The following is a 27812-nucleotide window of genomic DNA, read 5'->3' as shown; positions in this document are numbered from 1 at the left end:
CATCTCTAGTAAAAACACAAAACTTAGCCAGGCGTGCTGGTGGGTGCCTATAATCCCAGCTACTCGGGAGGCTGAGGCAGACAATTGCTTGAATCCGGGAGGCGGGGTTGCAGTGATCAGAGATCGCGCCACTGCACTCCAGCCTGGGCGACAGAGCAAGACTCCGTCTCAAAAGAGAACAAAGAAAGAAAGAAAAAAAAAAAGAACGATGTCTCTACATACCAGCTCAGAGAGTTACAATACACGATTTCAAAGAATGATACATATTTCACAGCATCAAAAAGCTAGAAATAAAATTCACAAAAGATGCGCAAGACTTCTTTGCAGAAGGCTGTAAAGCTTTATTGGGAGAATTTTAATGAACAAATTTCCAACATAGGAGCAGCCTGCATCATTTCAACGTGTCTTCTTTTAACACTGTGATTGCTTTTCACCTGTAACAGAAACACAACGATTGGGAACATGACTTAGCAACAGATTATTCAGATGACCCTAAAGGCATACAAAGCACACTACACTTTGGGTTTTATTAAATGGACTAAAAACAGAACCCTATGGGTGATCCCGTGTCTTACACGCAATTGAACCTCTGCATAAACTTTGAGCGTACACCTGCAGAATTTAAAAGTAATTTCCTCCTTGAACATCAAGTGCTTCCTTTCAAGTCACAAGCACTTACAATTAACAGTCAGCAATTTGGAAAACACATGTGTAAAGCATACTTCAGTTGATTACTCAGGAAGTACTAGAGTCACGGTCTTTCAAATTTAAATCTTATCAATTCATGTCTCTAAAGCTGAAACTTACATGTAACATTTGATATGATTAGAGATGATTATATCGTATGTGTGTCTACAGTCTTATTAGAAATAGTGGCTCGTGAAGACTGACAGTGGGGCAGGGAGCATGCATAGCACAGGCATCTTACTCACACCCATGATGAGCACCACTGACCTACATGCCACAGATGATGGGAACCAAACGGTCTCTCGCCATTTGATATTTATTTCAGTCACTCAAGGTTTCCGTGGGGAAAGATTTAAGAAGCAATTGTACCATTTGACCCAGCCATCCCATTACTGGGTATATACCCAAAGGACTATAAATCATGCTGCTATAAAGACACATGCACACGTATGTTTATTGCGGCATTATTCACGACAGCAAAGACTTGGAACCAACCCAAATGTCCAACAACGATAGACTGGATTAAGAAAATGTGGCACATATTCACCACGGAATACTATGCAGCCCTAAAAAATGATGAGTTCATGTCCTTTGTAGGGACATGGATGAAACTGGAAATCATCATTCTCAGTAAACTATCGCAAGAACAAAAAACCAAACACCGCATATTCTCACTCATAGGTGGGAACTGAACAATGAGATCACATGGACAGAGGAAGGGGAATATCACACCCTGGGGACTGTTGTGGGGTGGGGGGAGGGGGGAGGGATAGCACTGGGAGATGTACCTAATGCTAGATGATGAGATAGTGGGTGCAGCGCACCAGCATGGCACATGTATACATATGTAACTAAGCTGCACAATGTGCACATGTACCCTAAAACTTAAAGTATAATAATAAAAAAGTAAATAAATAAATAAAAGAAAAAAATAGAAGCAGTTGTTCATTGAAAGCCAGAGAAACCCTGCCTGGGCAACACAGTGAGACCTCATCTCTACAAAAATGAAAACAAAAAAATGTACTCAGGCACGGTGGCTTGTGCATGTAGTTCCAGCCACTCACGAGGCCGAGGTGGGAGGACGGCTTTAGCCTGGGAGCCAGAGGTTGCAGTGAGCTGAAATTGCATCACTGCACTCCAGCCTGGGTGACACACTGAGACTCTGTCGCAAACAAACAAACAAACCAAGAAGAGGGAGAATTCACAATTTCACAAGATCTTACACTACGTATTCAGCTCCCCACACGGAAAAACTAGGATGAAGCAGAGGGCCCGCTCACTTTCTTACTGACAATGAAATCTCAGTTCAGAGATTTTCAGATGACTCGGGCCAGGGTTTCATGATTTGTGATTAACAAACCATGCGAAGCAGATGATCTCTGTGTCCCACGCATTCTATGCAACAGGATCAGAGTATGAAAGAACCGGAATGGAAAATGGTTTTAAAATCTCTGACTTAAACTCACTATTTTCATAAGAACCAAAGATAGGTTTAGAAGGGAAAGGACTCACTCAGAATCTCGCCAAGGCTGTAAGAGCTGCTATTAGAACCCGCATGAGTGCTTCAGCATTTTTCACACCAAGTGATGGGTGTTACAAACGTGTTATGTATTGATTAAAAGCAGACCTTTACAAAAGCATCTGAAAATTGTGAGCTACTGGTTTAAGGATTTATACTCAAAACTTTTAATTCAACATAGCTTTGACTCAGTTTGTTTCCCTATCTGACAGTCTATCAGTCGGGTGCTGGGGCCTGAACTACGTTTCAAATAACCTTTATATAAGAACTCTGTTACTAAAGAGGCAGTATTGTTACCTCTCTGTTATTAAAAATATAATGCTGGGTCGGGCACAGTGGCTCTCGCCTGTAATCCCGGCAATTTCGATGGTCGAGGCAGGTGGATCACCTGAGGTCAGGAGTTCGGGAACAACCTGTGCAACAGAACGAAACCCTGTCTCTACTAAAAATACAAAAATTAGCTGGGCGCGGCGGAGCATGCCTGTAAGCCCGGCTCCGCCAGAGGCTCAGGCAGGAGAATCACTTGAACCCTGGAGACAGAATTTCCAGTGAGCCGAGGTGGCACCACTGCACTCCAGCCTGGTCTTCAGAGCGAGACTCCGTCTCAAAAACATAGTAAGAATTACAATATGATACTGTGGAAACAGACACCCTACAATGTGCATGCCTAATGGATTGCCTACCTTCTTCAGGCGTTTTCACCTCCTCTGGATTTGGCGGGTCCATCTCCTGCCCATCAGGACCATCTTCACACTCACACCCAGTCTGTGGGTGACCCTGTTCCTGGCTATCAGCTTCAGGCTTCGGCCCTTAAAAATAAAAGCTACGTATCAATTTAAGCAGTAAAACATGAAGTATGAATAAGAAAATAATATTCATGCTCTCGGTATTATTAGATAAAAGCTTTAGCTAACGTAATAATAAATGTGTTGATAAGAATCCCAGGAACATTATTTCAGGAGTCCGTTAGCAGAAAACAGGAAAACAAGGTGTTCCAAATATTACCCTCTTCCTTTCCGAAGACTGCCCTCAGACAACTTTGCTGCCTCCTTTGCACTTCTCTGTTATTCTACTTCTGATTGTCCTTCTCGTATTAAATGACTCAAGGCTCAAATCCCGTCTCTCACAGCACTTACACTCCTAGCGCTCAGACTCTTACATGGCATGAGTAGCCACCAATAAACGCTGAGTGAGAAAACTCTTTTAAAAATACATGAAAAAGCCCAAACTGCAGAATATTCTGCAAACCAACTGGTCCATCCTCTCCAAAAATGTCCGTATCGTGAATGACAAGCAAAATTAAGGAAACATTACAGGTTAAAGGAAACTAAAAACACCTGAAAAGCACATGCAAGGTGTGATTCTGAACTGGACTCTGGATCAGAAAAAGAAATCCTATCAATAAAATTATCTGGGCCGGGCGTGGGGTCTCACGCCTGCAATCCAAACATTTTGGGATGCCAAGGTGGGCAGAGCAGGTGAGGCCAGAAGTTCAAGACCGCAGTGGCCGGCGCCTGTAGTCCCAGCTACACGGGAGGCTGAGGCATGAGAATCCCTAGAACCTGGGAGGTGTAGGTTGCAGTGAGCCGAGATCGCACTACTGCACTCCAACCTGGCCCACAGAGAGAGACTCCGTCTCAACAAAGAAAAAAAAAAGGAAAAAAGAAATTTTCTGGGGAACTGGCAAAATTTGAGTATGCACTCTGTATTAAATGACTCCATTTTCTCATTGTTAAATTTCCTGATTTTGATCTTTGTGCAGTGATGATCCAAGAAATGACTTTCTCTTTCTTCTGACGATATACACACCCTCAAGTACATAGGGTAAAGGACCATAATACCTGAAACTTTATCGAAACAATTCAGCATTAATAACAGTAAACATATATCCGTATGTGTGTGTGTGTGTGTGAGTGTGTGGGCAGCACGGTAAGAGAGGGAGGGAAGAGGTGAAACCTATGAAGCGAAAGCTTTTAACAATTGGTGAATCCAGGTGTAAAGTATACGAGTTCATTGTTCTATTCTTCCAAATTTTATATAAATGTTATGTCTTGAAGATAGATACAGTAAAAATTTAAAAGAATATATGATAACTGCACTGAACTTTAGGAAGAAAGGAATTTCCGATTGTGGTAAAACATACAGATATCGTAAAATTTACCATCTTAACTATTTTTAAGTGGTACAGTTCACTAAGGAGTTACGTTTGCAACATTACCAGCCACTAGGCACAAAAACTTTGCATCTGTGTTTTCCTATACCTTGAAACCTTTATTTATTTAATGAATTTCTTTATGTATTTATGTATTCATTTATTTATTTATTAGCGATGAGGTCTCACTGTGTTTCCCAGGCTGGGCTTGAACTCCAGGGCTCAAGCAATCCTCTCACCTCAGCCTCCCAAGTAGCTGGGACTATGAGTGCATGGCATTCAGCCCAGCTTTAGACCTTTCTGCTAAATGACAATTTAAGGATAAACCACAGGACATGTATAATGCTTATATTCAGCCGTAGAGTACCAACAGCAGTGTGCGTCAGCTGAGAAATCTGAAGTCTACCACGTGGATAGGATTTCAGTTACAATTACAATGTCAGTTTCTGAAGGATTGATTCGCTGGATGGATTTGAGGACTATGGAAAATCTTACAGTCACGACACCCATTACCTATTGGGGTAAAGAGAAACTTCACTTTGTTCAAATAAAGTTATATTTAGGTCCGAAGGTCCTAAAGGTAATATTCCATAAATGAACCCCGTGAAGAACAAAGCACCAAATATAACATTGTTTGTGAATCACAGAAAATATACTGTCCCGCACTGAGAATAAGGGAGTGGGCGGACAGCAATTAATGGGCATTGTTGTCAGTCAGATTCTAGGAACTTTTAACAGTGCATCCCTGGAATAATCCACGACCTCCGTTACATAAATGCTTCCTTTCAAAACATTTTATCTCTGAGAAATTATTTCCATCTCACGTTAATCTCAGGATAATTCCGTTTTTGCTTTTCTAACCATAAAAGGATTTAATCACCTCCTAAAAGCCGCTGAGAAAAATCACTAAGCCAGCTACCCGTATGGCAGTATCCTCATTTATCCAGCTTTTATCAAACGTACCATATAAAAATATCAATCAAAGGAAACGGGGGCCAACATTCAGCGACTCGGTTTTTGGAGCTGCTCCTGCTCCTCTGAACTGGGTCTATTCTTGGGTCAGTACTAAGCTACCTTACAGTAAAGCCTTTTGAGTTTTAAGCATTTTCAGCAAAATCACTTCCTTCTTTACAGCAACATAGATGATAGGAAGACACAAACCTTGGAACACAGTACAAATGTTGTATTCACCAGTCAAGGGTTCTTGGATAACACACAATCCTGGCACCTCCATTCTCTCATTCATAAAGTCGAGAACTTTTATCATAGTGAGGGATTTGCCTAAGCTAAGCTGCAAACTACATAGCCTCCTCGCTTTTCCAGTCAATTTCAGGCATTCTTTCCATTGTTTTCTTTCCTCCTGTTCCTCCTATGTGACAATGCCTCACACACACACACACACACACACGTGCAAACACAGCCACGAACACACACACACGCACACACCAGCAGACGTTCTTCTTCCCTTTCCCTCACCTTGACCTGCACATGCTCCCTCATCCTCTCCCTCCTGAGCAGCTGCAGGATCCTGACGTTGAGTTGCTGGTTCCCCTTCTTCAGGTGTTTCTGGTTCCACTTCATCACTGAACTGCTCGGGCTGGGGAATACGTGTGGGTGTGCAAATAAACAATAAGTTTCGTTATTGATACAAAATTTTACATATATACACAGAATACATAGCTATTTCTGGTCATAACTAAGCCTAAAGACATTTCTCCAACTCTATGCTCTATGCCCAATAAGGTTACTCCACCCACAGGGAGGTTACTGTGAGAAAAGTGACGCACGAGGACTTTGGAGGCTATTATACTCTGTGTTGGAATACATGTGTACAATCTGTCATTAACAAACAAAGCCTGAGAAAGAAGTCATGGGCAAAAGCTGAAGAACACGAGAGGGAAAAAAAATCCTCCAGAATCAATGTTTCCTTCATGAGATGCCATCATCATTTTTTATGAGCAGGAAAGACCTTTATCAGCATTTCCACACTAATGCAACAACGCTATCACAAAAATTAATTTCTACTAATAGAAAACATCGAATTAACGTTTAAGCACTCACCCGCATAGGCCCAATCATTTCAGGAGGCTGTAAATAGCGTCTTCGTCCAGGCCAATAATAGGTCGATCTTCCTCGCCAATTCATATTTCACACTGAAAACAGACAACCGTGATTGAGAACGTGCGCTCCAGAGGGCTGCTATATTCGATCGCTTCCATGGATAAATGTTAACTTGCCGTTTTACTTTTGAAAATACTCTCAAAATAAGTCCCAGAGTTAAGCATACGTGTGTACGCTGTCTGAGTGCCTACAAAGCCACTTCTGCTGGCCAGGCTGGCAGAGCAATCATCTTAAGGCGTGTGGCAAAAGGCAGAGGACATTTTTTTCTAAATTTCTTTCGGACACGCGGTCTCGCTGTGTTGCTCAGGCTGGAGTGCAGCGGCGTGATCACAGCTCACTGCAGCCTCGACCTCCCGCTCAAGGGATCCTCCCACCTCAGTGTCCCGAGTAACTGGGACTACGTAGGCGAGCGCCACTGCGCCCCGCAGACAGAGGTCATTTCTGATGAGGTTTAGTTTCACAAGTGCACTCCCCACGAAAACCCTAGTGAATCACAATTCTCGTGATTGCTGCTTTGGGCACACTCCCACTTCCTAGAGCCATTCACCCCGCCTCACAACAAGTTTGGTTGGACCGCACTGCCTCGCCCACTCCTTCCCACTGTTTTCGGACCTTCCATGGCGGAGGTGAGACCTTGCAGAGCTTCTCACTCGGGCGCTCCGCACTCCACACCGCTGGGGGGGCGCTCACCAGGCCGCAGCCTTCCCAGCTGCCAGGCCCCTTCTTCACCTCCCGCCTCGCCCCCGCCGGGGGCCCCATTCAGGGAATCTGCCCTGTGTCGTCGGGGGTTCCCGGCACCTCGGGACTTCCATCCCCCCAACAGCACTCACCCCATCTTCACCTGAGCCCCTGACCGCCTCCCCTCCACGGCCCACCTTCCTCCCCGTCCAGGCCCCTTCACGACCACGAAGCCGCCGGTGGCCTCAGAGCCTGTGAAGGGAAGGAGGACGACCTCGTGCCCCTTCTCCCTCAGAGGCCACAGACCAGGAAGCGGGACCCGCCTGACCCACCCGAGGCCCTCTCCACCCTCACTCACACTTCAGCCCCCGGGATGACTGGCCTGCAGACCTACCAGATGAATCTCAGTAGAGGAAAAAGAGTCCGGACGGCAGGAACCACACAGCACTGCCTCACAGCTCCCTGGCGTTCTTCACGGGGGCGAAGGGGCCGGGCAGAAGACGCCCAGTGAACATGCGCACTGAGGCGGGAGCCCAGGGAGCATGCGCGGCTGTGGGCTGGGGAGGGCTGCCGTTCCCAGCGCCATGCCCAAACCCTCGATGCCCATCCTCATTGAGGATAAGGGAATCCCACCTCCCTCTGCTGTTTCCTATGCCTCTGGGACTCAAGTAGTGCTCCCCTCAAAACTCACCCCATCTTCAACTGAACCCCACCCCCAACCCAGGGCCCTCTCTTGCCCCGGCCCCACCATGGGGACAAGGACCACTGTGACTGGCTGGGAAGACAGGTAAACCACCTGCGAAAACAGAAATAGCAACCTATCCCAAAAGGAAATTGTTCAATGTGAACAAGTCAGAGAAAGAGACTGAAAGAAAAATGAATAGAATCGCTAGGACCCGTAAGAAAATGCTAAAACGATATCTATCATTTGTTAGCATCAGAATCGCAGAGGGTGAAGTGACAGCATTAGGGAAACAGGACACCCAGAGTGACACCACGTGAAAATAAACTCCGTCTTGAAAGTAGCAAGATACATAGTCCTACCAGTCACAACCCATGGTCCTAAGATGTTTGGAGTTGAGAAAACAGATGAAAGGTACCTCCAAGGACATGCTCCCACAGCAGCGGAAAGTGCACGGTTCCCAACACCCATTAACAATATATGCTTTCAACAGAATTATGCCTTCATGGACTTACACACTGGTAAGTCAAGGATAGTTTTCTTTAAATCAATAGAATGATAAAAGTCATCATGCTCTTAGCCCACCCGCACAAAGGCACAGATTAAGTTTAGTCTTTATATAGATAAGACCCCTATATAAGAAAAACCAGACCAGGCCAAGGCTCACGCCTGTAATCCTAGTATTTTGGGAGGCTGAGCTGGCCAGATCACCTGAGCTCAGGACGTCGAGACCAGCCTAAGCAACATCAGAAAATCTCATCACGACAAAAAACAAACAAAAAACCATCGAAAAATTAGCTGGGCATGGTGGCATGTACCTATACTCACAGCTACTCAGGAGGCTGAGGTGGGAGGAGCGCTTGAGCCCAGGAGGTCAAGGCTGCAGCGAGCTCTGATAACACCACCGCACTCCAGCCTCGGGGACAGAGTGAGACGCTGTCTCCAGTTTTAATAATCGAACCTAAAAACGTACAAATTTATCCATCGAATTCACTATATTAACACATGAATGGGAAAAAATGCTGTGGTAATCGAAATAGATGCACTGTTTGATGAAAATCAACATGTATTCAAATGAATACTCTCAGCAAATTGGGAACAGAATGGAATGACTCACTCTGATAAAGTCCGTCTACAAAAAAAGGAGAGTAAATAGGATGGTGAAATGTTGAGATTTTTCGGTTTCTCATCAGGGATAAGACAAGGATGTCCACTGTCACCATTGTAACGGGTGGGTCTGCGCAATGCCATAAAATCAGAAAAGGAAATAAAACTCTTTACAATGGCAACGACGGGCCCGCCACGGTGGCCCACGCCAGTAATCCCAGCACTGTGGGAGGTGAGGTGGGTGCATCACTTGCACTCAAAGGTTCAACAACAGCCCGGGAAACATGGCAAAACCCCGTCTCTACAAAGAATACAAAAGGGAAAAGAAAAAAAAATGGCGGAAACAAAACTGCTCTTATTCCAGGATGATATGTTTCTGTATATTGAAGACTGAAAACGACCTAGAAGTAAACTTTACAATTCACAAGCATATTTCACAAGGCCGCTGGATAGAAAACCAATATGTAAGAATTATGTCTCCACCGGGCGCGGAGGCTCATGCCTGTAATCCCAGCACTTTGGGAGGCCAAGGCAGGTGAATCACGAGGTCAGGAGTTCAAGAGCACCCCGGCCAAGATGGCGAAAGCCCATCTCTAGTAAAAACACAAAACTTAGCCAGGCGTGCTGGTGGGTGCCTATAATCCCAGCTACTCGGGAGGCTGAGGCAGACAATTGCTTGAATCCGGGAGGCGGGGTTGCAGTGAGCAGAGATCGCGCCACTGCACTCCAGCCTGGGCGACAGAGCAAGACTCCGTCTCAAAAGAGAACAAAGAAAGAAAGAAAAAAAAAAAAAGAACGATGTCTCTACATACCAGCTCAGAGAGTTACAATACACGATTTCAAAGAATGATACATATTTCACAGCATCAAAAAGCTAGAAATAAAATTCACAAAAGATGCGCAAGACTTCTTTGCAGAAGGCTGTAAAGCTTTATTGGGAGAATTTTAATGAACAAATTTCCAACATAGGAGCAGCCTGCATCATTTCAACGTGTCTTCTTTTAACACTGTGATTGCTTTTCACCTGTAACAGAAACACAACGATTGGGAACATGACTTAGCAACAGATTATTCAGATGACCCTAAAGGCATACAAAGCACACTACACTTTGGGTTTTATTAAATGGACTAAAAACAGAACCCTATGGGTGATCCCGTGTCTTACACGCAATTGAACCTCTGCATAAACTTTGAGCGTACACCTGCAGAATTTAAAAGTAATTTCCTCCCTGAACATCAAGTGCTTCCTTTCAAGTCACAAGCACTTACAATTAACAGTCAGCAATTTGGAAAACACATGTGTAAAGCATACTTCAGTTGATTACTCAGGAAGTACTAGAGTCACGGTCTTTCAACTTTAAATCTTATCAATTCATGTCTCTAAAGCTGAAACTTACATGTAACATTTGATATGATTAGAGATGATTATATCGTATGTGTGTCTACAGTCTTATTAGAAATAGTGGCTCATGAAGACTGACAGTGGGGCAGGGAGCATGCATAGCACAGGCATCTTACTCACACCCATGATGAGCACCACTGACCTACATGCCACAGATGATGGGAACCAAACGGTCTCTCGCCATTTGATATTTATTTCAGTCACTCAAGGTTTCCGTGGGGAAAGATTTAAGAAGCAATTGTACCATTTGACCCAGCCATCCCATTACTGGGTATATACCCAAAGGACTATAAATCATGCTGCTATAAAGACACATGCACACGTATGTTTATTGCGGCATTATTCACGACAGCAAAGACTTGGAACCAACCCAAATGTCCAACAACGATAGACTGGATTAAGAAAATGTGGCACATATTCACCACGGAATACTATGCAGCCCTAAAAAATGATGAGTTCATGTCCTTTGTAGGGACATGGATGAAACTGGAAATCATCATTCTCAGTAAACTATCGCAAGAACAAAAAACCAAACACCGCATATTCTCACTCATAGGTGGGAACTGAACAATGAGATCACATGGACAGAGGAAGGGGAATATCACACCCTGGGGACTGTTGTGGGGTGGGGGGAGGGGGGAGGGATAGCACTGGGAGATGTACCTAATGCTAGATGATGAGATAGTGGGTGCAGCGCACCAGCATGGCACATGTATACATATGTAACTAAGCTGCACAATGTGCACATGTACCCTAAAACTTAAAGTATAATAATAAAAAAGTAAATAAATAAATAAAAGAAAAAAATAGAAGCAGTTGTTCATTGAAAGCCAGAGAAACCCTGCCTGGGCAACACAGTGAGACCTCATCTCTACAAAAATGAAAACAAAAAAATGTACTCAGGCACGGTGGCTTGTGCATGTAGTTCCAGCCACTCACGAGGCCGAGGTGGGAGGACGGCTTTAGCCTGGGAGCCAGAGGTTGCAGTGAGCTGAAATTGCATCACTGCACTCCAGCCTGGGTGACACACTGAGACTCTGTCGCAAACAAACAAACAAACCAAGAAGAGGGAGAATTCACAATTTCACAAGATCTTACACTACGTATTCAGCTCCCCACACGGAAAAACTAGGATGAAGCAGAGGGCCCGCTCACTTTCTTACTGACAATGAAATCTCAGTTCAGAGATTTTCAGATGACTCGGGCCAGGGTTTCATGATTTGTGATTAACAAACCATGCGAAGCAGATGATCTCTGTGTCCCACGCATTCTATGCAACAGGATCAGAGTATGAAAGAACCGGAATGGAAAATGGTTTTAAAATCTCTGACTTAAACTCACTATTTTCATAAGAACCAAAGATAGGTTTAGAAGGGAAAGGACTCACTCAGAATCTCGCCAAGGCTGTAAGAGCTGCTATTAGAACCCGCATGAGTGCTTCAGCATTTTTCACACCAAGTGATGGGTGTTACAAACGTGTTATGTATTGATTAAAAGCAGACCTTTACAAAAGCATCTGAAAATTGTGAGCTACTGGTTTAAGGATTTATACTCAAAACTTTTAATTCAACATAGCTTTGACTCAGTTTGTTTCCCTATCTGACAGTCTATCAGTCGGGTGCTGGGGCCTGAACTACGTTTCAAATAACCTTTATATAAGAACTCTGTTACTAAAGAGGCAGTATTGTTACCTCTCTGTTATTAAAAATATAATGCTGGGTCGGGCACGGTGGCTCTCGCCTGTAATCCCGGCAATTTCGATGGTCGAGGCAGGTGGATCACCTGAGGTCAGGAGTTCGGGAACAACCTGTGCAACAGAACGAAACCCTGTCTCTACTAAAAATACAAAAATTAGCTGGGCGCGGCGGAGCATGCCTGTAAGCCCGGCTCCGCCAGAGGCTCAGGCAGGAGAATCACTTGAACCCTGGAGACAGAATTTCCAGTGAGCCGAGGTGGCACCACTGCACTCCAGCCTGGTCTTCGGAGCGAGACTCCATCTCAAAAACATAGTAAGAATTACAATATGATACTGTGGAAACAGACACCCTACAATGTGCATGCCTAATGGATTGCCTACCTTCTTCAGGCGTTTTCACCTCCTCTGGATTTGGCGGGTCCATCTCCTGCCCATCAGGACCATCTTCACACTCACACCCAGTCTGTGGGTGACCCTGTTCCTGGCTATCAGCTTCAGGCTTCGGCCCTTAAAAATAAAAACTACGTATCAATTTAAGCAGTAAAACATAAAGTATGAATAAGAAAATAATATTCATGCTCTCGGTATTATTAGATAAAAGCTTTAGCTAACGTAATAATAAATGTGTTGATAAGAATCCCAGGAACATTATTTCAGGAGTCCGTTAGCAGAAAACAGGAAAACAAGGTGTTCCAAATATTACCCTCTTCCTTTCCGAAGACTGCCCTCAGACAACTTTGCTGCCTCCTTTGCACTTCTCTGTTATTCTACTTCTGATTGTCCTTCTCGTATTAAATGACTCAAGGCTCAAATCCCGTCTCTCACAGCACTTACACTCCTAGCGCTCAGACTCTTACATGGCATGAGTAGCCACCAATAAACGCTGAGTGAGAAAACTCTTTTAAAAATACATGAAAAAGCCCAAACTGCAGAATATTCTGCAAACCAACTGGTCCATCCTCTCCAAAAATGTCCGTATCGTGAATGACAAGCAAAATTAAGGAAACATTACAGGTTAAAGGAAACTAAAAACACCTGAAAAGCACATGCAAGGTGTGATTCTGAACTGGACTCTGGATCAGAAAAAGAAATCCTATCAATAAAATTATCTGGGCCGGGCGTGGGGTCTCACGCCTGCAATCCAAACATTTTGGGATGCCAAGGTGGGCAGAGCAGGTGAGGCCAGAAGTTCAAGACCGCAGTGGCCGGCGCCTGTAGTCCCAGCTACACGGGAGGCTGAGGCATGAGAATCCCTAGAACCTGGGAGGTGTAGGTTGCAGTGAGCCGAGATCGCACTACTGCACTCCAACCTGGCCCACAGAGAGAGACTCCGTCTCAACAAAGAAAAAAAAAAGGAAAAAAGAAATTTTCTGGGGAACTGGCAAAATTTGAGTATGCACTCTGTATTAAATGACTCCATTTTCTCATTGTTAAATTTCCTGATTTTGATCTTTGTGCAGTGATGATCCAAGAAATGACTTTCTCTTTCTTCTGACGATATACACACCCTCAAGTACATAGGGTAAAGGACCATAATACCTGAAACTTTATCGAAACAATTCAGCATTAATAACAGTAAACATATATCCGTATGTGTGTGTGTGTGTGTGAGTGTGTGGGCAGCACGGTAAGAGAGGGAGGGAAGAGGTGAAACCTATGAAGCGAAAGCTTTTAACAATTGGTGAATCCAGGTGTAAAGTATACGAGTTCATTGTTCTATTCTTCCAAATTTTATATAAATGTTATGTCTTGAAGATAGATACAGTAAAAATTTAAAAGAATATATGATAACTGCACTGAACTTTAGGAAGAAAGGAATTTCCGATTGTGGTAAAACATACAGATATCGTAAAATTTACCATCTTAACTATTTTTAAGTGGTACAGTTCACTAAGGAGTTACGTTTGCAACATTACCAGCCACTAGGCACAAAAACTTTGCATCTGTGTTTTCCTATACCTTGAAACCTTGATTTATTTAATGAATTTCTTTATGTATTTATGTATTCATTTATTTATTTATTAGCGATGAGGTCTCACTGTGTTTCCCAGGCTGGGCTTGAACTCCAGGGCTCAAGCAATCCTCTCACCTCAGCCTCCCAAGTAGCTGGGACTATGAGTGCATGGCATTCAGCCCAGCTTTAGACCTTTCTGCTAAATGACAATTTAAGGATAAACCACAGGACATGTATAATGCTTATATTCAGCCGTAGAGTACCAACAGCAGTGTGCGTCAGCTGAGAAATCTGAAGTCTACCACGTGGATAGGATTTCAGTTACAATTACAATGTCAGTTTCTGAAGGATTGATTCGCTGGATGGATTTGAGGACTATGGAAAATCTTACAGTCACGACACCCATTACCTATTGGGGTAAAGAGAAACTTCACTTTGTTCAAATAAAGTTATATTTAGGTCCGAAGGTCCTAAAGGTAATATTCCATAAATGAACCCCGTGAAGAACAAAGCACCAAATATAACATTGTTTGTGAATCACAGAAAATATACTGTCCCGCACTGAGAATAAGGGAGTGGGCGGACAGCAATTAATGGGCATTGTTGTCAGTCAGATTCTAGGAACTTTTAACAGTGCATCCCTGGAATAATCCACGACCTCCGTTACATAAATGCTTCCTTTCAAAACATTTTATCTCTGAGAAATTATTTCCATCTCACGTTAATCTCAGGATAATTCCGTTTTTGCTTTTCTAACCATAAAAGGATTTAATCACCTCCTAAAAGCCGCTGAGAAAAATCACTAAGCCAGCTACCCGTATGGCAGTATCCTCATTTATCCAGCTTTTATCAAATGTACCATATAAAAATATCAATCAAAGGAAACGGGGGCCAACATTCAGCGACTCGGTTTTTGGAGCTGCTCCTGCTCCTCTGAACTGGGTCTATTCTTGGGTCAGTACTAAGCTACCTTACAGTAAAGCCTTTTGAGTTTTAAGCATTTTCAGCAAAATCACTTCCTTCTTTACAGCAACATAGATGACAGGAAGACACAAACCTTGGAACACAGTACAAATGTTGTATTCACCAGTCAAGGGTTCTTGGATAACGCACAATCCTGGCACCTCCATTCTCTCATTCATAAAGTCGAGAACTTTTATCATAGTGAGGGATTTGCCTAAGCTAAGCTGCAAACTACATAGCCTCCTCGCTTTTCCAGTCAATTTCAGGCATTCTTTCCATTGTTTTCTTTCCTCCTGTTCCTCCTATGTGACAATGCCTAACACGCACACACACACACACACACATGTGCACACACACACACGAACACACACGCACACGCCAGCGGACGTTCTTCTTCCCTTTCCCTCACCTTCACCTGCACATGCTCCCTCATCCTCTCCCTCCTGAGCAGCTGCAGGATCCTGACGTTGAGTTGCTGGTTCCCCTTCTTCAGGTGTTGCTGGTTCCACTTCATCACTGAACTGCTCGGGCTGGGGAATACGTGTGGGTGTGCAAATAAACAATAAGCTTCGTTATTGATACAAAATTTTACATATATACACAGAATACATAGCTATTTCTGGTCATAACTAAGCCTAAAGACATTTCTCCAACTCTATGCTCTATGCCCAATAAGGTTACTCCACCCACAGGGAGGTTTCTGTGAGAGAAGTGACGCACGAGGACTTTGGAGGCTATTATACTCTGTGTTGGAATACATGTGTACAATCTGTCATTAACAAACAAAGCCTGAGAAAGAAGTCATGGGCAAAAGCTGAAGAACACGAGAGGAAAAAAAAAATCCTCCAGAATCAATGTTTCCTTCATGAGATGCCATCATCACTTTTTATGAGCAGGAAAGACCTTTATCAGCATTTCCACACTAATGCAACAACGCTATCACAAAAATTAATTTCTACTAATAGAAAACATCGAATTAACGTTTAAGCACTCACCCGCATAGGCCCAATCATTTCAGGAGGCTCTACATAGCGTCTTGGTCTAGGCCGATAGGTCGATCTTAAACGCCAACTCATATTTCACACTGAAAACAGACAACCGTGATTAGGAACGTGAGCCCCAGAGGGCTGCTATATTCGATCACTTCCATGGATAAATGTTAACTTGCCGTTTTACTTTGGAAATACTCTCAAAATAAGTCCCAGAGTTAAGCATACGTGTGTACGCTGTCTGAGTGCCTACAAAGCCACTTCTGCTGGCCAGGCTGGCAGAGCAATCATCTTAAGGTGTGTGGCAAAAGGCAGAGGACATTTTTTTCTAAATTTCTTTTGGACACGCGGTCTCGCTGTGTTGCTCAGGCTGGAGTGCAGCGGCGTGATCACAGCTCACTGCAGCCTCGACCTCCCGCTCAAGGGATCCTCCCACCTGTGTCCCGAGTAACTGGGACTACGTAGGCGAGCACCACTGCGCCCCGCAGACAGAGGTCATTTCTGATGAGGTTTAGTTTCACAAGTGCACTCCCCACGAAAACCCTAGTGAATCACAATTCTCGTGATTGCTGCTTTGGGCACACTCCCACTTCCTAGAGCCATTCACCCCCCTCACAACAAGTTTGGTTGCACCGCACTGCCTCGCCCACTCCTTCCCACTGTTTTCGGACCTTCCATGGCGGAGGTGAGACCTTGCAGTGCTTCTCACTCGGGCGCTCCACACTCCACACCGCTGGGGGGGCGCTCACCAGGCCGCAGCCTTCCCAGCTGCCAGGCCCCTTCTTCACCGCCCGCCTCGCCCCCGCCGGGGGCCCCATTCAGGGAATCTGCCCTGTGTCGTCGGGGGTTCCCGGCACCTCGGGACTTCCATCCCCCCAACAGCACTCACCCCATCTTCACCTGAGCCCCTGACCGCCTCCCCTCCACGGCCCACCTTCCTCCCCGTCCAGGCCCCTTCACGACCACGAAGCCGCCGGTGGCCTCGCAGCCTGTGAAGGGAAGGAGGACGACCTCGTGGCCCTTCTCCCTCAGAGGCCACAGACCAGGAAGCGGGACCCGCCTGACCCACCCGAGGCCCTCTCCACCCTCACTCACACTTCAGCGCCTGGGATGACTGGCCTGCAGACCCACCAGATGAATCTCAGTAGAGGAAAAAGAGTCCGGACGGCAGGAACCACACAGCACTGCCTCACAGCTCCCTGGCGTTCTTCACGTGGGCGAACGGGCCGGACAGGAGATGCCCAGTGAACATGCGCACTGAGGCGGGAGCCCAGGGAGCATGCGCGGCTGTGGGCTGGGGAGGGCTGCCGTTCCCAGCGCCACGCCCCAAACCCTCGATGCCCATCCTCATGGAGGATAAGGGAATCCCACCTCCCTCTGCTGTTTCCTATGCCTCTGGGACTCAAGTAGTGCTCCCCTCAAAACTCACCCCATCTTCAACTGAACCCCACCCCCAACCCAGGGCCCTCTCTTGCCCCGGCCCCACCATGGGGACAAGGACCACTGTGACTGGCTGGGAAGACAGGTAAACCACCTGCGAAAACAGAAATAGCAACCTATCCCAAAAGGAAATTGTTCAATGTGAACAAGTCAGAGAAAGAGACTGAAAGAAAAATGAATAGAATCGCTAGGACCCGTAAGAAAATGCTAAAACGATATCTATCATTTGTTAGCATCAGAATCGCAGAGGGTGAAGTGACAGTATTAGGGAAACAGGACAGCCAGAGTGACACCACGTGAAAGTAAACTCCGTCTTGAAAGTAGCAAGATACATACTCCTACCAGTCACAACCCATGGTCCTAAGATGTTTGGAGTTGAGAAAACAGATGAAAGGTACCTCCAAGGACATGCTCCCACAGCAGCGGAAAGTGCACGGTTCCCAACACCCATTAACAATATATGCTTTCAACAGAATTATGCTTTCATGGACTTACACACTGGTAAGTCAAGGATAGTTTTCTTTAAATCAATAGAATGATAAAAGTCATCATGCTCTTAGCCCACCCGCACAAAGGCACAGATTAACTTTAGTCTTTATATAGATAAAACCCCTATATAAGAAAAACCAGACCAGGCCAAGGCTCACGCCTGTAATCCTAGTATTTTGGGAGGCTGAGCTGGCCAGATCACCTGAGCTCAGGACGTCGAGACCAGCCTAAGCAACATCAGAAAATCTCATCACTACAAAAACCAAACAAAAAACCATCGAAAAATTAGCTGGGCATGTTGGCATGTACCTATACTCACAGCTACTCAGGAGGCTGAGGTGGGAGGACCGCTTGAGCCCAGGAGGTCAAGGCTGCAGCGAGCTCTGATAACACCACCGCACTCCAGCCTCGGGGACAGAGTGAGACGCTGTCTCCAGTTTTAATAATCGAACCTAAAAACGTACAAATTTATCTATCGAATTCACTATATTAACACATGAATGGGAAAAAATGCTGTGGTAATCGAAATAGATGCACTGTTTGATGAAAATCAACATATATTCAAATGAATACTCTCAGCAAATTGGGAACAGAATGGAATGACTCACTCTGATAAAGTCCGTCTACAAAAAAGGAGAGTAAATAGGATGGTGAAATGTTGAAATTTTTCGGTTTCTCATCAGGGATAAGACAAGGATGTCCACTGTCACCATTGTAACGGGTGGGTCTGTGCAATGCCATAAAATCAGAAAAGGAAATAAAACTCTTTACAATGGCAACGACGGGCCCGCCACGGTGGCCCATGCCAGTAATCCCAGCACTGTGGGAGGTGAGGTGGGTGCATCACTTGCACTCAAAAGTTCAACAACAGCCCGGGAAACATGGCAAAACCCCGTCTCTACAAAAAATACAAAAGGAAAAAGAAAAAAAAATGGCGGAAACAAAACTGCTCTTATTCCAGGATGATATGTTTCTGTATATTGAAGACTGAAAACGACCTAGAAGTAAACTTTAGAATTCACAAGCATATTTCACAAGGCCGCTGGATAGAAAACCAATATGTAAGAATTATGTCTCCACCGGGCGCGGAGGCTCATGCCTGTAATCCCAGCACTTTGGGAGGCCAAGGCAGGTGAATCACGAGGTCAGGAGTTCAAGAGCACCCCGGCCAAGATGGCGAAAGCCCATCTCTAGTAAAAACACAAAACTTAGCCAGGCGTGCTGGTGGGTGCCTATAATCCCAGCTACTCGGGAGGCTGAGGCAGACAATTGCTTGAATCCGGGAGGCGGGGTTGCAGTGAGCAGAGATCGCGCCACTGCACTCCAGCCTGGGCGACAGAGCAAGACTCCGTCTCAAAAGAGAACAAAGAAAGAAAGAAAAAAAAAAAGAACGATGTCTCTACATACCAGCTCAGAGAGTTACAATACACGATTTCAAAGAATGATACATATTTCACAGCATCAAAAAGCTAGAAATAAAATTCACAAAAGATGCGCAAGACTTCTTTGCAGAAGGCTGTAAAGCTTTATTGGGAGAATTTTAATGAACAAATTTCCAACATAGGAGCAGCCTGCATCATTTCAACGTGTCTTCTTTTAACACTGTGATTGCTTTTCACCTGTAACAGAAACACGATTCGGAACATGACTTAGCAACAGATTATTCAGATGACCCTAAAGGCATACAAAGCACACTACACTTTGGGTTTTATTAAATGGACTAAAAACAGAACCCTATGGGTGATCCCGTGTCTTACACGCAATTGAACCTCTGCATAAACTTTGAGCGTACACCTGCAGAATTTAAAAGTAATTTCCTCCCTGAACATCAAGTGCTTCCTTTCTAGTCACAAGCACTTACAATTAACAGTCAGCAATTTGGAAAACACATGTGTAAAGCATACTTCAGTTGATTACTCAGGAAGTACTAGAGTCATGGTCTTTCAACTTTAAATCTTATCAATTCATGTCTCTAAAGCTGAAACTTACATGTAACATTTGATATGATTAGAGATGATTATATCGTATGTGTGTCTACAGTCTTATTAGAAATAGTGGCTCATGAAGACTGACAGTGGGGCAGGGAGCATGCATAGCACAGGCATCTTACTCACACCCATGCTGAGCATCACTGACCTACATGCCACAGATGACGGGAACTAAACGGTCTCTCGCCATTTGATATTTATTTCAGTCACTCAAGGTTTCCGTGGGGAAAGATTTAAGAAGCAATTGTACCATTTGACCCAGCCATCCCATTACTGGGTATATACCCAAAGGACTATAAATCATGCTGCTATAAAGACACATGCACACGTATGTTTATTGCGGCATGATTCACGATAGCAAAGACTTGGAACCAACCCAAATGTCCAACAACGATAGACTGGATTAAGAAAATGTGGCACATATACACCACGGAATACTATGCAGCCCTAAAAAAATGATGAGTTCATGTCCTTTGTAGGGACATGGATGAAACTGGAAATCATCATTCTCAGTAAACTATCGCAAGAACAAAAAACCAAACACCGCATATTCTCACTCATAGGTGGGAACTGAACAATGAGATCACATGGACAGAGGAAGGGGAATATCACACCCTGGGGACTGTTGTGGGGTGGGGGGAGGGGGGAGGGATAGCACTGGGAGATGTACCTAATGCTAGATGATGAGATAGTGGGTGCAGCGCACCAGCATGGCACATGTATACATATGTAACTAAGCTGCACAATGTGCACATGTACCCTAAAACTTAAAGTATAATAATAAAAAAGTAAATAAATAAAAGAAAAAAAGAAGAAGCAGTTGTTCATTGAAAGCCAGAGAAACCCTGCCTGGGCAACACAGTGAGACCTCATCTCTACAAAAATGAAAACAAAAAAATGTACTCAGGCACGGTGGCTTGTGCATGTAGTTCCAGCCACTCAGGAGGCCGAGGTGGGAGGACGGCTTTAGCCTGGGAGCCAGAGGTTGCAGTGAGCTGAAATTGCATCACTGCACTCCAGCCTGGGTGACACACTGAGACTCTGTCGCAAACAAACAAACAAACCAAGAAGAGGGAGAATTCACAATTTCACAAGATCTTACACTACGTATTCAGCTCTCCACACGGAAAAACTAGGATGAAGCAGAGGGCCCGCTCACTTTCTTACTGACAATGAAATCTCAGTTCAGAGATTTTCAGATGACTCGGGCCAGGGTTTCATGATTTGTGATTAACAAACCATGCGAAGCAGATGATCTCTGTGTCCCACGCATTCTATGCAACAGGATCAGAGTATGAAAGAACCGGAATGGAAAATGGTTTTAAAATCTCTGACTTAAACTCACTATTTTCATAAGAACCAAAGATAGGTTTAGAAGGGAAAGGACTCACTCAGAATCTCGCCAAGGCTGTAAGAGCTGCTATTAGAACCCGCATGAGTGCTTCAGCATTTTTCACACCAAGTGATGGGTGTTACAAACGTGTTATGTATTGATTAAAAGCAGACCTTTACAAAAGCATCTGAAAATTGTGAGCTACTGGTTTAAGGATTTATACTCAAAACTTTTAATTCAACATAGCTTTGACTCAGTTTGTTTCCCTATCTGACAGTCTATCAGTCGGGTGCTGGGGCCTGAACTACGTTTCAAATAACCTTTATATAAGAACTCTGTTACTAAAGAGGCAGTATTGTTACCTCTCTGTTATTAAAAATATAATGCTGGGTCGGGCACAGTGGCTCTCGCCTGTAATCCCGGCAATTTCGATGGTCGAGGCAGGTGGATCACCTGAGGTCAGGAGTTCGGGAACAACCTGTGCAACAGAACGAAACCCTGTCTCTACTAAAAATACAAAAATTAGCTGGGCGCGGCGGAGCATGCCTGTAAGCCCGGCTCCGCCAGAGGCTCAGGCAGGAGAATCACTTGAACCCTGGAGACAGAATTTCCAGTGAGCCGAGGTGGCACCACTGCACTCCAGCCTGGTCTTCAGAGCGAGACTCCGTCTCAAAAACATAGTAAGAATTACAATATGATACTGTGGAAACAGACACCCTACAATGTGCATGCCTAATGGATTGCCTACCTTCTTCAGGCGTTTTCACCTCCTCTGGATTTGGCGGGTCCATCTCCTGCCCATCAGGACCATCTTCACACTCACACCCAGTCTGTGGGTGACCCTGTTCCTGGCTATCAGCTTCAGGCTTCGGCCCTTAAAAATAAAAGCTACGTATCAATTTAAGCAGTAAAACATAAAGTATGAATAAGAAAATAATATTCATGCTCTCGGTATTATTAGATAAAAGCTTTAGCTAACGTAATAATAAATGTGTTGATAAGAATCCCAGGAACATTATTTCAGGAGTCCGTTAGCAGAAAACAGGAAAACAAGGTGTTCCAAATATTACCCTCTTCCTTTCCGAAGACTGCCCTCAGACAACTTTGCTGCCTCCTTTGCACTTCTCTGTTATTCTACTTCTGATTGTCCTTCTCGTATTAAATGACTCAAGGCTCAAATCCCGTCTCTCACAACACTTACACTCCTAGCGCTTAGACTCTTACATGGCATGAGTAGCCACCAATAAACGCTGAGTGAGAAAACTCTTTCAAAAATACATGAAAAAGCCCAAACTGCAGAATATTCTGCAAACCAACTGGTCTATCCTCTCCAAAAATGTCCGCATCGTGAATGACAAGCAAAATTAAGGAAACATTACAGGTTAAAGGAAACTAAAAACACCTGAAAAGCACATGCAAGGTGTGATTCTGAACTGGACTCTGGATCAGAAAAAGAAATCCTATCAATAAAATTATCTGGGCCAGGCGTGGGGTCTCACGCCTGCAATCCAAACATTTTGGGATGCCAAGGTGGGCAGAGCAGGTGAGGCCAGAAGTTCAAGACCGCAGTGGCCGGCGCCTGTAGTCCCAGCTACACGGGAGGCTGAGGCATGAGAATCCCTAGAACCTGGGAGGTGTAGGTTGCAGTGAGCCGAGATCGCACTACTGCACTCCAACCTGGCCCACAGAGAGAGACTCCGTCTCAACAAAGAAAAAAAAAAGGAAAAAAGAAATTTTCTGGGGAACTGGCAAAATTTGAGTATGCACTCTGTATTAAATGACTCCATTTTCTCATTGTTAAATTTCCTGATTTTGATCTTTGTGCAGTGATGATCCAAGAAATGACTTTCTCTTTGCTCTGACGATATACACACCCTCAAGTACATAGGGTAAAGGACCATAATACCTGAAACTTTATCGAAACAATTCAGCATTAATAACAGTAAACATATATCCGTATGTGTGTGTGTGTGTGTGTGAGTGTGTGGGCAGCACGGTAAGAGACAGAGGGAAGAGATGTGAAACCTATGAAGCGAAAGCTATTAACAATTGGTGAATCCACATGAACAGTATATGAATTCATTGTACTATTCTTGCAAATTTTCTATCAATGTTATGTCTTGAAGATACATACAGTAAAAATTTAAAAGAATATATGATAACTGCACTGAACTTTAGGAAGAAAGGAATTTCCAATTGTGGTAAAAAATACAGATATCCTAAAATTTACCATCTTAACTATTTTTAAGTGGTACAGTTCACTAAGGAGTTACGTTTGCAACATTACCAGCCACTAGGCACAAAAACTTTGCATCTGTGTTGTCCTATACCATGAAAACTTTTTTTATTTAATGAATTTCTTTATGTATTTATTTATTCATTTATTTATTTATTAGCGATGAGGTCTCACTGTGTTTCCCAGGCTGGGCTTGAACTCCAGGGCTCAAGCAATCCTCTCACCTCAGCCTCCCAAGTAGCTGGGACTATGAGTGCATGGCATTCAGCCCAGCTTTAGACCTTTCTCCTAAATGACAATCTAAGGATAAACCACAGGACATGTATAATGCTTATATTCAGCCGTAGAGTACCAACAGCAGTGTGCGTCAGCTGAGAAATCTGAAGTCTACCACGTGGATAGGATTTCAGTTACAATTACAATGTCAGTTTCTGAAGGATTGATTAGCTGGATGGATGTGAGGACAATGGAAAATCTTACAGTCACGACACCCATTACCTATTGGGGTAAAGAGAAACTTCACTTTGTTCAAATAAAGTTATATTTAGGTCCGAAGGTCCTAAAGGTAATATTCCATAAATGAACCCCGTGAAGAACAAAGCACCAAATATAACATTGTTTGTGAATCACAGAAAATATACTGTCCCGCACTGAGAATAAGGGAGTGGGCGGACAGCAATTAATGGGCATTGTTGTCAGTCAGATTCTAGGAACTTTTAACAGTGCATCCCTGGAATAATCCACGACCTCCGTTACATAAATGCTTCCTTTCAAAACATTTTATCTCTGAGAAATTATTTCCATCTCACGTTAATCTCAGGATAATTCCGTTTTTGCTTTTCTAACCATAAAAGGATTTAATCACCTCCTAAAAGCCGCTGAGAAAAATCACTAAGCCAGCTACCCGTATGGCAGTATCCTCATTTATCCAGCTTTTATCAAATGTACCATATAAAAATATCAATCAAAGGAAACGGGGGCCAACATTCAGCGACTCGGTTTTTGGAGCTGCTCCTGCTCCTCTGAACTGGGTCTATTCTTGGGTCAGTACTAAGCTACCTTACAGTAAAGCCTTTTGAGTTTTAAGCATTTTCAGCAAAATCACTTCCTTCTTTACAGCAACATAGATGACAGGAAGACACAAACCTTGGAACACAGTACAAATGTTGTATTCACCAGTCAAGGGTTCTTGGATAACGCACAATCCTGGCACCTCCATTCTCTCATTCATAAAGTCGAGAACTTTTATCATAGTGAGGGATTTGCCTAAGCTAAGCTGCAAACTACATAGCCTCCTCGCTTTTCCAGTCAATTTCAGGCATTCTTTCCATTGTTTTCTTTCCTCCTGTTCCTCCTATGTGACAATGCCTAACACGCACACACACACACACACACATGTGCACACACACACACGAACACACACGCACACGCCAGCGGACGTTCTTCTTCCCTTTCCCTCACCTTCACCTGCACATGCTCCCTCATCCTCTCCCTCCTGAGCAGCTGCAGGATCCTGACGTTGAGTTGCTGGTTCCCCTTCTTCAGGTGTTGCTGGTTCCACTTCATCACTGAACTGCTCGGGCTGGGGAATACGTGTGGGTGTGCAAATAAACAATAAGCTTCGTTATTGATACAAAATTTTACATATATACACAGAATACATAGCTATTTCTGGTCATAACTAAGCCTAAAGACATTTCTCCAACTCTATGCTCTATGCCCAATAAGGTTACTCCACCCACAGGGAGGTTTCTGTGAGAGAAGTGACGCACGAGGACTTTGGAGGCTATTATACTCTGTGTTGGAATACATGTGTACAATCTGTCATTAACAAACAAAGCCTGAGAAAGAAGTCATGGGCAAAAGCTGAAGAACACGAGAGGAAAAAAAAAATCCTCCAGAATCAATGTTTCCTTCATGAGATGCCATCATCACTTTTTATGAGCAGGAAAGACCTTTATCAGCATTTCCACACTAATGCAACAACGCTATCACAAAAATTAATTTCTACTAATAGAAAACATCGAATTAACGTTTAAGCACTCACCCGCATAGGCCCAATCATTTCAGGAGGCTCTACATAGCGTCTTGGTCTAGGCCGATAGGTCGATCTTAAACGCCAACTCATATTTCACACTGAAAACAGACAACCGTGATTAGGAACGTGAGCCCCAGAGGGCTGCTATATTCGATCACTTCCATGGATAAATGTTAACTTGCCGTTTTACTTTGGAAATACTCTCAAAATAAGTCCCAGAGTTAAGCATACGTGTGTACGCTGTCTGAGTGCCTACAAAGCCACTTCTGCTGGCCAGGCTGGCAGAGCAATCATCTTAAGGTGTGTGGCAAAAGGCAGAGGACATTTTTTTCTAAATTTCTTTTGGACACGCGGTCTCGCTGTGTTGCTCAGGCTGGAGTGCAGCGGCGTGATCACAGCTCACTGCAGCCTCGACCTCCCGCTCAAGGGATCCTCCCACCTGTGTCCCGAGTAACTGGGACTACGTAGGCGAGCACCACTGCGCCCCGCAGACAGAGGTCATTTCTGATGAGGTTTAGTTTCACAAGTGCACTCCCCACGAAAACCCTAGTGAATCACAATTCTCGTGATTGCTGCTTTGGGCACACTCCCACTTCCTAGAGCCATTCACCCCCCTCACAACAAGTTTGGTTGCACCGCACTGCCTCGCCCACTCCTTCCCACTGTTTTCGGACCTTCCATGGCGGAGGTGAGACCTTGCAGTGCTTCTCACTCGGGCGCTCCACACTCCACACCACTGGGGGGGCGCTCACCAGGCCGCAGCCTTCCCAGCTGCCAGGCCCCTTCTTCACCGCCCGCCTCGCCCCCGCCGGGGGCCCCATTCAGGGAATCTGCCCTGTGTCGTCGGGGGTTCCCGGCACCTCGGGACTTCCATCCCCCCAACAGCACTCACCCCATCTTCACCTGAGCCCCTGACCGCCTCCCCTCCACGGCCCACCTTCCTCCCCGTCCAGGCCCCTTCACGACCACGAAGCCGCCGGTGGCCTCGCAGCCTGTGAAGGGAAGGAGGACGACCTCGTGGCCCTTCTCCCTCAGAGGCCACAGACCAGGAAGCGGGACCCGCCTGACCCACCCGAGGCCCTCTCCACCCTCACTCACACTTCAGCGCCTGGGATGACTGGCCTGCAGACCCACCAGATGAATCTCAGTAGAGGAAAAAGAGTCCGGACGGCAGGAACCACACAGCACTGCCTCACAGCTCCCTGGCGTTCTTCACGTGGGCGAACGGGCCGGGCAGGAGACGCCCAGTGAACATGCGCACTGAGGCGGGAGCCCAGGGAGCATGCGCGGCTGTGGGCTGGGGAGGGCTGCCGTTCCCAGCGCCACGCCCCAAACCCTCGATGCCCATCCTCATGGAGGATAAGGGAATCCCACCTCCCTCTGCTGTTTCCTATGCCTCTGGGACTCAAGTAGTGCTCCCCTCAAAACTCACCCCATCTTCAACTGAACCCCACCCCCAACCCAGGGCCCTCTCTTGCCCCGGCCCCACCATGGGGACAAGGACCACTGTGACTGGCTGGGAAGACAGGTAAACCACCTGCGAAAACAGAAATAGCAACCTATCCCAAAAGGAAATTGTTCAATGTGAACAAGTCAGAGAAAGAGACTGAAAGAAAAATGAATAGAATCGCTAGGACCCGTAAGAAAATGCTAAAACGATATCTATCATTTGTTAGCATCAGAATCGCAGAGGGTGAAGTGACAGTATTAGGGAAACAGGACAGCCAGAGTGACACCACGTGAAAGTAAACTCCGTCTTGAAAGTAGCAAGATACATAGTCCTACCAGTCACAACCCATTGTCCTAAGATGTTTGGAGTTGAGAAAACAGATGAAAGGTACCTCCAAGGACATGCTCCCACAGCAGCGGAAAGTGCACGGTTCCCAACACCCATTAACAATATATGCTTTCAACAGAATTATGCTTTCATGGACTTACACACTGGTAAGTCAAGGATAGTTTTCTTTAAATCAATAGAATGATAAAAGTCATCATGCTCTTAGCCCACCCGCACAAAGGCACAGATTAACTTTAGTCTTTATATAGATAAAACCCCTATATAAGAAAAACCAGACCAGGCCAAGGCTCACGCCTGTAATCCTAGTATTTTGGGAGGCTGAGCTGGCCAGATCACCTGAGCTCAGGACGTCGAGACCAGCCTAAGCAACATCAGAAAATCTCATCACTACAAAAACCAAACAAAAAACCATCGAAAAATTAGCTGGGCATGGTGGCATGTACCTATACTCACAGCTACTCAGGAGGCTGAGGTGGGAGGACCGCTTGAGCCCAGGAGGTCAAGGCTGCAGCGAGCTCTGATAACACCACCGCACTCCAG

At 45.0% G+C, this 27812-nt stretch overlaps 3 protein-coding genes across 7 annotated transcripts; all 3 read right to left on the bottom strand.

The window, feature by feature from the left end:
* Window positions 1-317: 317 nt before the first annotated feature.
* Window positions 318-7679, bottom strand: LOC129138596 (G antigen 4). Its single transcript, XM_054676223.2, has 5 exons — window positions 7552-7679; window positions 6420-6511; window positions 5835-5955; window positions 2890-3015; window positions 318-434 (listed from the first exon to the last, which is right to left on the bottom strand). The coding sequence occupies exons 2-5, from the start codon at window positions 6501-6503 to the stop codon at window positions 412-414; spliced, it is 354 nt and encodes a 117-aa protein (XP_054532198.1). The 5' UTR covers window positions 6504-6511; window positions 7552-7679; the 3' UTR covers window positions 318-411.
* Window positions 7680-9853: 2174 nt separating this feature from the next.
* LOC129138595 (G antigen 2D-like) lies at window positions 9854-17176 on the bottom strand. 3 transcript variants are annotated; one of them, XM_054676221.2, is made up of 5 exons: window positions 17082-17176; window positions 15957-16045; window positions 15371-15491; window positions 12426-12551; window positions 9854-9970 (listed from the first exon to the last, which is right to left on the bottom strand). In XM_054676221.2, exons 2-5 carry the CDS (start codon window positions 16035-16037, stop codon window positions 9948-9950), a joined length of 351 nt encoding a protein of 116 aa, XP_054532196.1. In that variant the 5' UTR covers window positions 16038-16045; window positions 17082-17176; the 3' UTR covers window positions 9854-9947. The 3 variants fall into 3 exon arrangements, with proteins under 3 accessions (XP_054532196.1, XP_054532197.1, XP_054532195.1); XM_054676222.2 differs by having other exon boundaries at window positions 15377-15491; window positions 17046-17175; XM_054676220.2 differs by having other exon boundaries at window positions 17046-17165.
* Window positions 17177-19381: 2205 nt separating this feature from the next.
* On the bottom strand, window positions 19382-26748 carry LOC129135348 (G antigen 2D-like). 3 transcript variants are annotated; one of them, XM_024353104.3, is made up of 5 exons: window positions 26573-26748; window positions 25484-25572; window positions 24898-25018; window positions 21949-22074; window positions 19382-19498 (listed from the first exon to the last, which is right to left on the bottom strand). In XM_024353104.3, exons 2-5 carry the CDS (start codon window positions 25562-25564, stop codon window positions 19476-19478), a joined length of 351 nt encoding a protein of 116 aa, XP_024208872.2. In that variant the 5' UTR covers window positions 25565-25572; window positions 26573-26748; the 3' UTR covers window positions 19382-19475. The 3 variants fall into 3 exon arrangements, with proteins under 3 accessions (XP_024208872.2, XP_024208873.2, XP_054532191.1); XM_024353105.3 differs by having other exon boundaries at window positions 26609-26716; XM_054676216.2 differs by having other exon boundaries at window positions 24904-25018; window positions 26573-26702.
* Window positions 26749-27812: the final 1064 nt, after the last annotated feature.

This window comes from Pan troglodytes, chromosome X (genome assembly GCF_028858775.2).
Source record: "Pan troglodytes isolate AG18354 chromosome X, NHGRI_mPanTro3-v2.0_pri, whole genome shotgun sequence".
NCBI classification, from domain to species: Eukaryota; Metazoa; Chordata; class Mammalia; order Primates; family Hominidae; genus Pan; species Pan troglodytes.
This window is presented reverse-complemented; position numbering and strand designations above follow the sequence as displayed.